Genomic DNA, 12,221 nt, shown 5'->3' with positions numbered 1-12,221 from the left:
ACACGGTAAGTGTGTGTAATGTTTGGTCATTTGCCATGTGCCAACTGTTCTTGAGTGGACCTGTTGAACTGGCTGCACTTTTAAAATGAAAGTGTTTCTCCCAAGGTTCATTTCGATGAAAGAAGGGCAATCTGCTATCACCCATCGCTCTAATTCTGGGGTTCACAAGGTGCTGCATGAGCTAGAGTTTTGGGGATTCGATGTTGAGCTTGAGGCATTTGACAGAGATCAGACAGTCTCTGCTTCTCTCACTCTGTGCAGTGTATTCTCTGAAGAGTTTGTACTCAAGTCTGGAAACTCACAATGCAACTTGTATTATGTCTCAATTTCCTATTTAGCACTTTTGGCTACCAAACATTATGTTAACACGATCGGTCACTCCATGACTTTGCATGGTCAGGTTACATTGTGTTACACATTTCAGATGACAACAGTTAAACTGTGAGTTTTTGATACATTAATTTCTCATTCATGCTCCACAAAATAATGCCGTTGGAGTATAGGAGCAGTGCTCACGACCACAATGTCATACTTATTATTCATATACACACTAAGCAATAATGGACCTATGAAGCTGTGAGGATCACCGTTATTTCCGTCTCTGTTGCTGCTGCATGTTGATGTGGATGTGGAACAGAAGGTAATGTCCCAGATGTAATTACAAAGGGAGTGTACTAGCTGGAGGTATTGGAATAAATCCAATGCAGTTAGTGTACTTGCCTTCATTTAGGTGACACCCACATGACCCAACATTGTGGGATTGGCACATTGTAAGGGCAAAGTACAATGTCAGGTGACTGTAGGGGAAGAATGACCTGAAGATGAAGGCGGATGGGGAAGTTTACTGGAGGTGATCAGGATGGAGGAGTAGCATTTGATCATCATCTTCGTCCCCTTCTTCCCTTAGGAATTATGATATGTGTTGTACCTGTCATTTGTCATACTGTTTAAGTTTGCTGTGAAGCTGGGCCATGTCGGCAGCCTCATCTATCTCCTTGTCAGATATAGACTTGAAGAGTTTCCTCAGTGTCTGTGGAGCTTGAAGTCTATGGTGTCTGTGGCCGAATGCTCTCCCTGTCTGGAGGCAGGCTCTGCTTGGGATTCCCCTAAACATGAGCTACGACTGTAGTGTCTCGTTCTCTTATAAAGGGAACCGGGGGAATATCCATGACCTGAAAGTTTTACTTTAAACTGTACTAGTTTCGATGTTGAAAGGGACATAATGACCTATGCTGTTTATCATTAATATATAAGAAAAGTAAATCTATTTAATCCATTTCCAATCCAATGACATAATATATATTCAATTTAAATAATGCATAATACAGTTTCTTTGCTTATTTTAGCTTCATTTTTTTTACTTTTGTTCTTCCCAAAGTTGATGTACCACATATTTTATTCTACAAAGAAAAGTCTCTTATACTACATATTGGAGAAATGTGCACTGGAGAAGTGTCTGGCTGCTTGCCCAGCCTCAATTACCTAGTGGGCCGTATATTTTGTACATAACCAGTCATGTCTTTTGTCGTTTTTCACTTGCTCTGGACAAGAATGTCTACTAAATGCTTTGTATGTAAATATGAATAAAACTTAAGTGCTTGCATTCCCATAATTTAGTCTTACAGCAACACTTGCCAGTGTTGGAGCGGCGAGTATCCCCAGTGCTGGACTGGTCACCATGTTACTCATCCTGACAGCCGTCGGCCTTCCTACTCAAGACATCAGTCTGCTGGTGGCTGTCGACTGGCTTCTGTGAGTATTCCTAATCTAGCTTTATTTGATCCTGATTAGGACGTTTAATGTTAACTGAAGGCATTTCTTGAAGCTGTCAGTAGCCGCGTTTCCATTATCATTCAAATTGCAAATTAAAAACTGATAATCCGCCCGATAGAAACACGTAAATTTAGCAAAAACTCCCATATATTGCACAAAAGTTTTTATACTCACATGAGGTCGTTTTTCAGGCAATTTGAAAAAGGAATATTTTCCAAAACTGCAATGGATACAGTTGATGGCGCGGTATGTTTGGACAGAAGACGAGACAGAGTTCTTTATTAAACTCATAAAAGACAAAAGAGTAACAGGAATACTGGATTCTAAACCACAAAAAAATTCCACAATCAAGACCTTGATGCAGATATGAGGAAGAAACACCTCACATGTGGCCGCTCCCAAGTATAAGGGGCTTTCTTTGCCATTAATGATTGGATAACATGCCTACGTCTCATTTGATTAAATGAACTGAGAAATCAAAATTTCCTTGAGGTTTTGATATAAGAGGTCATCATATTATAAGAATATCCTGAAAGTTTCAGAACTGAAAACTTCTTTGTTATTCCAAAATCAGCTTTTATTGTTACCAGGCCCAGCGAAGACTCGTCCTGGAATGTGCCTGTTTATGATGTAATAAGTGAAAGACCGCCTCTGCAGAAGAAAATCAGCTTAGGCCCCGCCCACTTAACCAGATGAGCTAAAAATAGCATTACCTTTAGGAGGATCCTGATGCTAGGAATGTGGATATTTATTTTCAACAATGTGAATGTCTCAGTTGAACATTATTTATTCGTATTCGGTACATTTCACTGGTTTCTTTGGTAAATCAGTCCGCAAACTCGGCACCGGCTTTTACGATATGGACTCGGCAGTATTGCCACATATGTAAGTAACCCTGTTCATCCTAATGCCTGATCTGTGTCCAGTGATTTCTACTTACTTCACAATGTTTCTCTTAGTAAGGTGTAAATAATCTGTTATTAAACCTGTATATAGAAAGTGATCAAAGAACTCTCCATTTACTCCATTGTTTATCAGTGAGTTCTGGACGTTTTATTTGCATAACATCAGATAATGGAAACGTTGTCATTTCGCAATAGTTTTTTATCGACATTAAGAAAATATTGCAAAAGTTTTGTGCAAATCTGTAATGGAAACACGGCTAGTGTTGTTTTTAAGCTCATCCTACTCTTGTTAAGGAAATTCTTTGTGATTGCTGAGCGGATCTTTTCGTCTGGTGTTTTCTTTCTTTCTCTCAGGGATCGTTTCCGCACCTCAGTTAATGTGGTTGGAGACTCGTATGGTGCTGGCATCGTCTACCACTTGTCCAAGGCAGAGCTGGACGCTCTGGACGCCCAACATGGGAAGACTGATGACATAGAGTTGATGACCAAGACCCCATCCTACTATGATGACCTCAAAAACCATCATGAAAACAACTCCAACCAGTGCGTCTTTGCCGCTCAAAATTCAGTCTTATTAGATGATTGCAAGGTACAAGTCACGCTTATGGACGTAGAGACATCTATTTAACACATGCCTGCATGCGCTGCACATCTCTTTACTGATATCTTTTGCATGTTAGCATATATGTATATCCACACATATGTGTGTCTATACATATATGGTATGTACAGTATAATTGTGTTTGTGCTACTATTTATTTGCTTATTTTCTTGGAGCATATTTTCTGCATTTTACAACATAGGATTCATTGTTGTGAACAAAGTACATCAGAATCTATATTAAAAAAAACTAAATTATAATTTTTTACCATAAATTCTGCAGTTAGTATTTATTTATTTTTTTTACCTTACATCAAAAAGTTATACCATGACAGTTACAGTAATTGCACATAAATATTTGCCGTCTTGAAGTGATTCTTCAGATAGATATTCCATGCTTCAATGAATTGTAAATATTTAAAAGTTATCTTTAAAAGTTTTTTCAGTTGAGATACATGTGTATAATAATAAACTACAAACTAAAATAATCAAAGTGCTTTTCCACCGGCGGGAAACCTTGCTGTTAGCAAACCATGCTGTGTTACACCTGTAGTGACGTGTTCATGGGCTTCTAGTATAGTACAGTGTTATTCTACAAGCCTAGCTAGCTCATTAAAACGCTCATATATCAATATATTACTCATATAATATTGTGTCTACAATTGTCCCTAGTAGCTAATCTAGGAACCGTTCCCTTTCTACATGATGTGAGCATCCTATAAAGCACACGCGCTCCAATGTTTGCATACAGTATCATGCCACCACCAATTCTTTTGTGACCGAGTTTACATACATCATAATCCTGAAAAGAAACCATAACCATGGCAACTGGCCCAGATCAGCATGAAACGGCATGGTTTGGCAACAAGACCCTTCGGCCTGATGGCGGAAAAAAGGCTTTATTCAGCTCTGATGAATGCTCTATTGAGTGATTCAGTTTAAGTGATTATTCAGTTAGGCCAGTAAATGAAATAAAATTCCCTGATGATCAAGTTTGAGAGCATCAGCAATGAACCATTGCCTGAGACTAACCGAACGTTTAGGGGAATTAAGAATGAAAGGGTAGAAGCATCCTCCTGCGTAGACATCTTCATTTTCTAGTTTTGATTATGCTTTCACAGCAGGTCATTATTACCGTAATCACGAGATGGCACCCTGTGACGTTCTCCTCTGAGCTACGTTTCCATGGAAACACCAACAATGCAAAAGTGAATCTGCAGTGGTCAAGTCGGAGCTCTTACAGAAGTTTTGGGGTTTCAAAGTTGTAATTACGAGGATGAGAGTGCTTTTTACAAGTCAGAATCTTGTAATTACGGTCATTCCGACATGGTGTGAACATTATTAAGCTTTATTTTATGTTACAGAGATTTAAACATATTTGGTTCATGGATTCTGTTATTAACTGTTGTCTAATAGACAGAAAATCTGCTCCTTTTATTCTGCTGTCTGTTGTGCTTTCATGCTCTGGATACAAATCCATAAAATAACAAAAACTAACCCAGTTTTTGAAAAATGCAATCCATTGTAGAAGCCTTGCAAAATAACCACTCATAAATGCATGTATGAATGTTGTACCTTGTTTGTTTGTTTGTTTGTTTGTTTATTTATGAATTGTAATGAAAGACTGTGTTTTGTTAAATATTGTAGAGTAGTATGTGTATTTGAAATTGAATATTCTCACACAGGTAAAGCAGTCAAATGGTTTAAGTGTCAGTTTGTATTGTTAAATGCGGAGACTTTAATCTTGGAGCACAGAATTCTGAATAAACACTGGATTAATATTTCCTGAGTGAAACTGAAAATCTAAAATGAGGCAAAAAGAAGAAGGAAGTCAAAGGAATGGAGCATAGAGAGGAGATAAATAATGATAACCATAATGATAACTTTGACTATAAAGTTGCGTCATGTGTCATGGTGTTGACGCTAAGGGGCCGCTTCTGCTTGAGCCAGTGCCTGAAGCATGTGTCTAAACACGGCAATCTGATTGGCTGAACATAGGAACGTCATGACGTAGCGTAGCGCATCACCATGTCCATAAATAGACACTAGAAATCTGCGCCGACGGCTTCTTTGTCTTCAAAAGCCTTGTGTTTGATGAAAATTTGTATTGTGTGTTTGGAAAATCTTTAGACCATGAGTTAGTCGATATAGTCCATATGTGTGTGTGTGTTAGGGTCCTTAGACACATAGTTTTAAGTTTGCTTTGGGGGCAAAGCATTCTGGTATGGAGTCGTCCTCGGCCTGACCCAGGTTTGGCCAGAACATATGGCAGCGATTTCTCTGGTGACTCAAGAGCAGAGACTTCCTAAGTCCCTGAGAATATCCCTTTCCTTCGGGGCTCTCAGGGGCCGTCTCCACTTATCCCGCCACTTCTGGTGATTCGGGAAGTGGAGGTGTCCGACGGGCCATCTTTGCTCACAAGCGAATCCTCTCTTCAGTTAGGATGTACTCATACTAGGTATGGTTGTCTTGTACCGTGCCCTGGAGCGATTGTCCCCACTCCCCCGCGAGCCTGAACTCACAGTGCACTTAACATTCAGGGCCGGAGCACGCTTACGTCATTTACAATGAAACGTTTTGTTTTGAAGAAAACAGGAAGAAAAGCACTTTTGCTAATAGACTGTGCAGCGATTTTCACTTGATTGTACTGCACGAGTGCACTTATCAGAAGATTGTTACGGAGGCAGATGACATTGATGGAGGAATTTGCAGCTTTACTTGCTTAACTACTGTTCATCAATAAGGTGAGAACCAGACCCGTTGTAAACTTAAATATAATTGATTTAATTAAATTAATTGAAAAGTATACTGTCAAAGTAGTAACAGAAGATGTTTGCTGTCATAATGATGACAGTAGCGCACAGCTGTTCCGTGCTCCGGCGTGGTTAGCGTTCACACTACATGTGTACCGGGGGACGGTACAGAGCGATCACACTAGTCAAACGAACCAGACTTTGGGGGTCAAAGTTCGGGCACGGTTCAGATCGCCTAGTGTGAGTACACCCTTAGTTCGGGCGGTCCCTGCCAGTTCATTGCTTCAGGGACCGAAACAGACTTCTACTATTACTGGCAGCCCTCCGCAAGTCATAAGGGTTACGCATAGATGTTTTATTGCATTTCTCTGTGGAAGACCCTGGAGTTTCCTAGGGTTCCACTCTTGGCAGGACTCTCACTACAGATGGCTCTTTCACAGGCTGGGCTGCGGTCTTGGATGGCGGCCCAGTTTACGGTCTCCTGATAGGCCCCCAGCTCATGTGGCATAAAATCACCTGCAGATGAGGGCTGTATTTCTAGCATGGAAATACTTCTACATCTGAGGGTCTAACATGTGTTGGTCTGGACAGCTAACACACTAGTAGTCTCCCATATGTTCAAATATATTGGTTTGCACTCTCAAGTTCAGCGGACAATATTTTATCCCTGAGATCTGGAAGCTTTCGGTCTGCTCATAGATTCTGGTGTTTCGGCTGAGGTCACTGAGACAATCCTCAATCGTAGCATTGATCCTAAGAAGCCTTAGCAGAAGCCCTATTTCAGTCATTGGAGTCGTTTCCATTAAAGTGTTATTAACATTAACATGACTAGGTAGGAGACCGCCAGGCTCTTTAGACTTTGCACGAGGTGATGTGTTATTTTGCATCACAGACCGGACTACATTTCAAAAGTACCTTCTGCAGCTCCTCAGTCGGTCACTTTTCTTTCCTCCACCCCATGAGATGCTGCAGAAAGAAAGCCTCCACCTGCGAAGTCCCGTCCGTGCTCTGAGAATCTATGTCCACTGCTCAAGCCAGTGGCGTAGATCCTCTCAGCTTCTGGTATGCTTTGTTGGTCAAAATAGAAATAATGCGTCACCAAGAAGCATATGTTGCATTGGCTTAAAGATGCTATCAACCTATCCTATAAGGTGCTTGGAATGGCTTCGACTCTAGGGCCCAGGGCCCTCTCCACTAGGAGTGTGGCATCTTCCAAAGCTCTGTGAGGGGTGCACCTTTATATGATGTTTGTGCTGTGGCAGGCTGGTGTCAAAAAAGACTTTCATCAGATTCTACAGTTTGGATATGGATTCAACCCCAGGATCCCCAGTCCTTCAGGGTTGACCCAAGTCCAGTCTATGCCTATAAACAGCCTTGTGGGCAGGCTCTGTTTCTTTAGGCATGGCGACATTGGAATAGAAGTTCCCAAAGCGTCAATGGCATGACATAGCGTTGAGTTCCACTCGAATGGGAACGTCTCGGGTTACTATTGTAATCTAGAATCTACGTCATGTTGCCACACCACGGTTATGCCTGTGTGTCTTCAGACAAATTGAATCTGTCGACACACATTTCTGGCGTCTATTTATGGACTCGGTGACTTACTACATTACATCATGACGTCCAAACATTCAGCCAATCATATTGGCATGTTTAAGCACATGCTTCAGACACAGTCTCACGCAGAAGCCTTCCCAAAGCATCAACGCCATGTTGCCATGTCTTGTTACCCCTTCAGGAAACTAGGTTACATACGTAACCTGAGATGTTATCAAAAGGAGTCAGTCAAAAGAATCTGGTTGTTATGCCTGAAGACACCCCGAAAGCAAACAACTCACAGTGTGCTTTAGTACTACTGAAAATCTCCATACCAAAATCTCACTTGGTCAGACTGGGATTCATCTTTTCTGAATCATCAAAATATTGGTGTCCGGGACTTAAAGTGTGCTATCAATGAATAGTGCTGATAAACGGCAGTTGAGATTATATTCTCACTTAAAACAGAGTAGAAGCTTGGACCCAGAATTAGTATTATCTGAAGGTGCATCACAACAACAATAGCGGACACCATAACAATAATGTAACGACACAAAGGAACAATGTTGTTACACTATTGGGATCTTTTTCAGAAAACTGAATTATGAAAACAATGACAGCTAGTCAACATTAGATTTTTTAACTTGCACTTTGCAAAGGCTATATTAATCGAAAAGGAAAGGAAAGGAATGTTTACAATTTTGCTAAAAGACCCAGAATTCTTTGCTCCAAAGCTTCAAAGAGTATTGACATTAATTGTTGAACATACACGTGGATGTGCACTCAAATGTGTCGATAACTGTTGCAGGTAACCTTGGCAGCCACAAACGGCTCAACTGCGGAGTGCACGCTTGTTGAGGAAGAACCTTGGAAAAACAATTAATGCAAGCACACAGACCCCGGCACCCAAACCGAGAGAAAAGCCAACCTATATCCATGCACATAGAACAAATGGGTTTTGTAGTTTATTCCTATGGTTTCTATTCTTTTCTAACATGTTTAACAATGCATATGTTCTCATGTAACACAAGAATGTGAGGCCAAAAGCTCACACATGCAGCTGAGGCAGTTAGGGAAATTATTTGTGATGCTAATAAATATATACATAAACTTCCAAACCTATGAATTTAGAGGAGAAGGGGTGTTTTTAGATTCTGTTATTCACCCACTGCTGTGTCTATGAGAATATGACAGAAACCTGCTTTCAACACTGTAGCACCTCTTCGTCCGATCGCATCTTAAGCCACTTCTGGAAAGGGTAATATGGTGTTGCTAGGATACAAAAGTAGGGACGGCGGCGACAGCACACAGATGGAGCGGCGTTTATGTTGAGCCCCTCCTCCTCTGCATCGCTCACAGGGGAGGATCGGCTCTGTTCTGTCAAGCTAACGGATGAGAGGCTGTTGCTCGTATGTGTGTTGGTGAGTCTGTGGCACAATAGCACAAAAACCTTTCAGGCACATTGCCATTATATTTACCATTCAGGTCGTACGAGAGCCCTTTGCATCATGAAATACACTGAAATATGCAATGCACACCTTTTCTTTAGTTCATTTTAAAGCACAAATTGTCTATTTATGTTGTACAACCAAAACAAGGCCTGAACATGTGTCAGTCATACAATGAACATACAGATGATGAAAAATCGTGAAGTCCAGAAGTGCATCTTCTGAAATGACATGGCTATTTTTCTATGCTTTGGTGTGGTGGTTTGCTAAACCCGGTTTGGCATTATTAACAATTCTTTTTAGATTAATATGTCAAGCACAACCCATCTAAAACATCGACATCCTTTTGCCCCGATACTCTATATATCCCATTTGTATTCTATATTTCGGCTGTTTCTCCTTCCACCGATGAGATGTAGAGATATACTCAGGCATATAAACTATAAATATAATCATATTGACCAGGAAAAATTTTGTCAGGGAAAAAAAAAACATTCCTAATGCAGACAGAGATGATTTGTATGAAGGCCCTGTTAGCATGCTGGAGAGAATTTTTTACCGGTTTTTATAATCCAAGTAGTTTACACATTTTTAAAGACCTAATGCCTTCGTCTTTCACTGCTGACGTTTCACTTTTTATTAGAGTTATCTTTTTTTACGCCCCTTTTAAACAAGCTGAAGTTCTTACCTCAAAGAGACATTGCCAAGGCTATTGTAACTATTTTTAAGCAATTTTGTTTTTGAGCTTTGAAAAAAAAAAACTGAAATAACTACAAAAGCAAGTAGTATTACAACAGAAGGGTTTAATCGTAATTAAAAGGAGGATTTTATAACGAAGCTGTTATAAACACTACCTCTGGATGTACCATCCTCTTATCCATCTCTGATAGCGTCCTTCCCTCATTCTGCAAATGACTGTTTCTGAGCCCCGCCATGCTGCAAAACCCTGATAGGCTCACCTTTACACCACTTCCTGTCAGACTGACCAATCAACAAAACACTTCCTGTCAGGCTGACCAATCAACAAAACACTTCCTGTCAGACTGACCAATCAACAAAACACTTCCTGTCAGGCTGACCAATCAACAAAACACTTCCTGTCAGACTGACCAATCAACAAAACACTTCCTGTCAGGCTGACCAATCAACAAAACACTTCCTGTCAGGCTGACCAATCAACAAAACACTTCCTGTCAGGCTGACTAATCAACAAAACACGTCCACATACCTCACTACGCCAGTCAGAGATTCCCACAAAACTACATTTTCTTTCGAGTGAGTGATAAATCCAGACACACTTTCATTCTTCCCTGTGTGTGATATTTATCAGATGATGCAAAAAAAATATATTTAATATGCGTCTTTTACAAAGCTAAACACAGATATTGATAGAACTCTACCCCTAATATATTTCTAATGATCTCGCTAAGATGCTTTGCAGACTAAACGGCTCTCTGACGATCCAGTGTTATAACCTTTGCCAAGAGAATAAATGCCATATGAACACACGTTCATTTGCCACATTATATAGTGTGTGGAATCATAATGTGAATTTTAAATGTTGTGAGTGTTGCCCATTACAAAGGCAGACATCTTGACACTTGAGATTGTTTGGTCATTGAGCGTTGAGCCACTGTTGTGTTTTATCTCACTGTTAGATGCATGGACCGTTTCTTAAAAAGCATGACTTGTAAAGTGCCTCCCTGCACTTTGTGTATATATTGAAGGCAGGGGCGTCGCTGGGACTGAGTACAGCGTCCCCCCTCGAGGGCCCCCACTAATTCCACCATGGGGAACCTGGGAACCCCTAAACTACCGAGGGATATTGACCCAGTGAAATGTACTGTGCCGGGGGCCGGGAAACCTAGCGACGCCACTGATTGTTGGTGACATTGGTATTTTATTTTTCAGTTATAGAAATATTGAGATAGTGTTTAATTGATGTGACAGTTTTAATTGAAGTGTTTTGTAATACTGTAGAAACATATACCCTCGTTGTGCTGCATAAGATAAAATACTATAGCGAAATGTATAGAAATGTAGGATTTGAGTTTAATTCAGACTAGCTCTCTCAGCAAATCCATATCCATTATTATATCTGATCTATGTTTGGAATGTTTTTCCCTACTTAAATTGATATGTCCCTGCATTTCTATGTAAGAGATTACATTTTAAATCTAACACAAAAAAAAGGATATTTGTATATTATATAAAGCATCTCAAAATATTCAAACTATATTTTTGAAGATGGTATACAATAATCATATTGTCTTTATGTGATAGTCTTCTATGTACATCAGAAAATATGTAACATCTTAAAAAGCTCTGCTGAGATATGATCTTGATGATGTAAAGCACACTGTATTACGCCACATCCACAGTATCTGTACAACTTCATTTCTCCGTCTCATGATGTCTGTTCTGTCTTGCACTTGACTTTCCAATGTTTCTTTTCTGACATATTTTGTACACGCACACAGATACACAAAGAAATTTACAGGCACAATTTTCATTTGAAACATTATTTCTAGAATAACCCAGATTTATTATTCTTACTTAATTGAGTACATCTGAAACCATCATTAGGAGATGGTTTACGTTTCTTACATTGATCTTATATGTAAAACCCATCAGTTCTGCTCCACTTTTCTCTCATCCTTTTTGTGATGATTTTTGTTTTTTATGTAAAGGGAGGGGAACCTATAGTCAACAAGGAAAGTGGTCAAATAAATGATTTCCTGTGTCATAGCTGTGAAATAAAATTGTGTTTATGCATATCAATGTGTTGTACCATTGGTGTACATACAGTTATTATAACTAATAAATGTTGATTCATAACTAATTCAAGTGTTTAGTTTTATTAAGTTGTTTCTTGACTGACAGTTTTATGAATACAGACAAATAAGTTGAGGAGGTAATTCAGCTGGGTTAAATATCAGAATCAGAAGAGCAGTATTGCCATGTTTGCACACACAAGGAATTTGTTTTGGTAAGAAAAGAAGCTTCCAGAACATCGGAACAACAACAGTTGTAATGTCTGTCAGAGTTCGAAGTCGGCCCAGATGAAGAATAGGAAAAGACAGTGCCACCGGACTGGTAGTTCCACGAGTCTTTCATATATTTCCTCTCAGTTAAGCACACTCTTCACATACATGTCAGAGAGCGAATGTTAACAGGGAAAAAGAAAAAAATACTCTGAAATCAAA

The 12,221-nt window shown here is 39.8% G+C and overlaps 1 protein-coding gene across 2 annotated transcripts in view; it reads left to right on the top strand.

The window, feature by feature from the left end:
* The window catches only part of slc1a2b (solute carrier family 1 member 2b), a 47,063-nt gene extending 35,208 nt beyond the window's left edge, over positions 1-11,855 (top strand). Inside the window, exons 9-11 of one of the 2 annotated variants that reach the window (XM_079603409.1) lie at positions 1,618-1,752; positions 3,033-3,221; positions 8,376-11,855. In XM_079603409.1, coding sequence (XP_079459535.1) covers positions 1,618-1,752; positions 3,033-3,221; positions 8,376-8,379 — 328 coding nt within the window. In that variant the 3' untranslated portion in view covers positions 8,380-11,855. Of the gene's footprint in view, positions 1-1,617; positions 1,753-3,032; positions 3,268-8,375 lie in introns of both variants that reach the window. The other variant, XM_079603408.1, reaches the window with a different exon arrangement.
* The last annotated feature ends 366 nt before the right edge of the window (positions 11,856-12,221 follow it).

Source organism: Phoxinus phoxinus, assembly GCF_949152265.1.
Source record: "Phoxinus phoxinus genome assembly, chromosome: 25".
Classification (NCBI taxonomy): Eukaryota; Metazoa; Chordata; class Actinopteri; order Cypriniformes; family Leuciscidae; genus Phoxinus; species Phoxinus phoxinus.
This window is presented reverse-complemented; position numbering and strand designations above follow the sequence as displayed.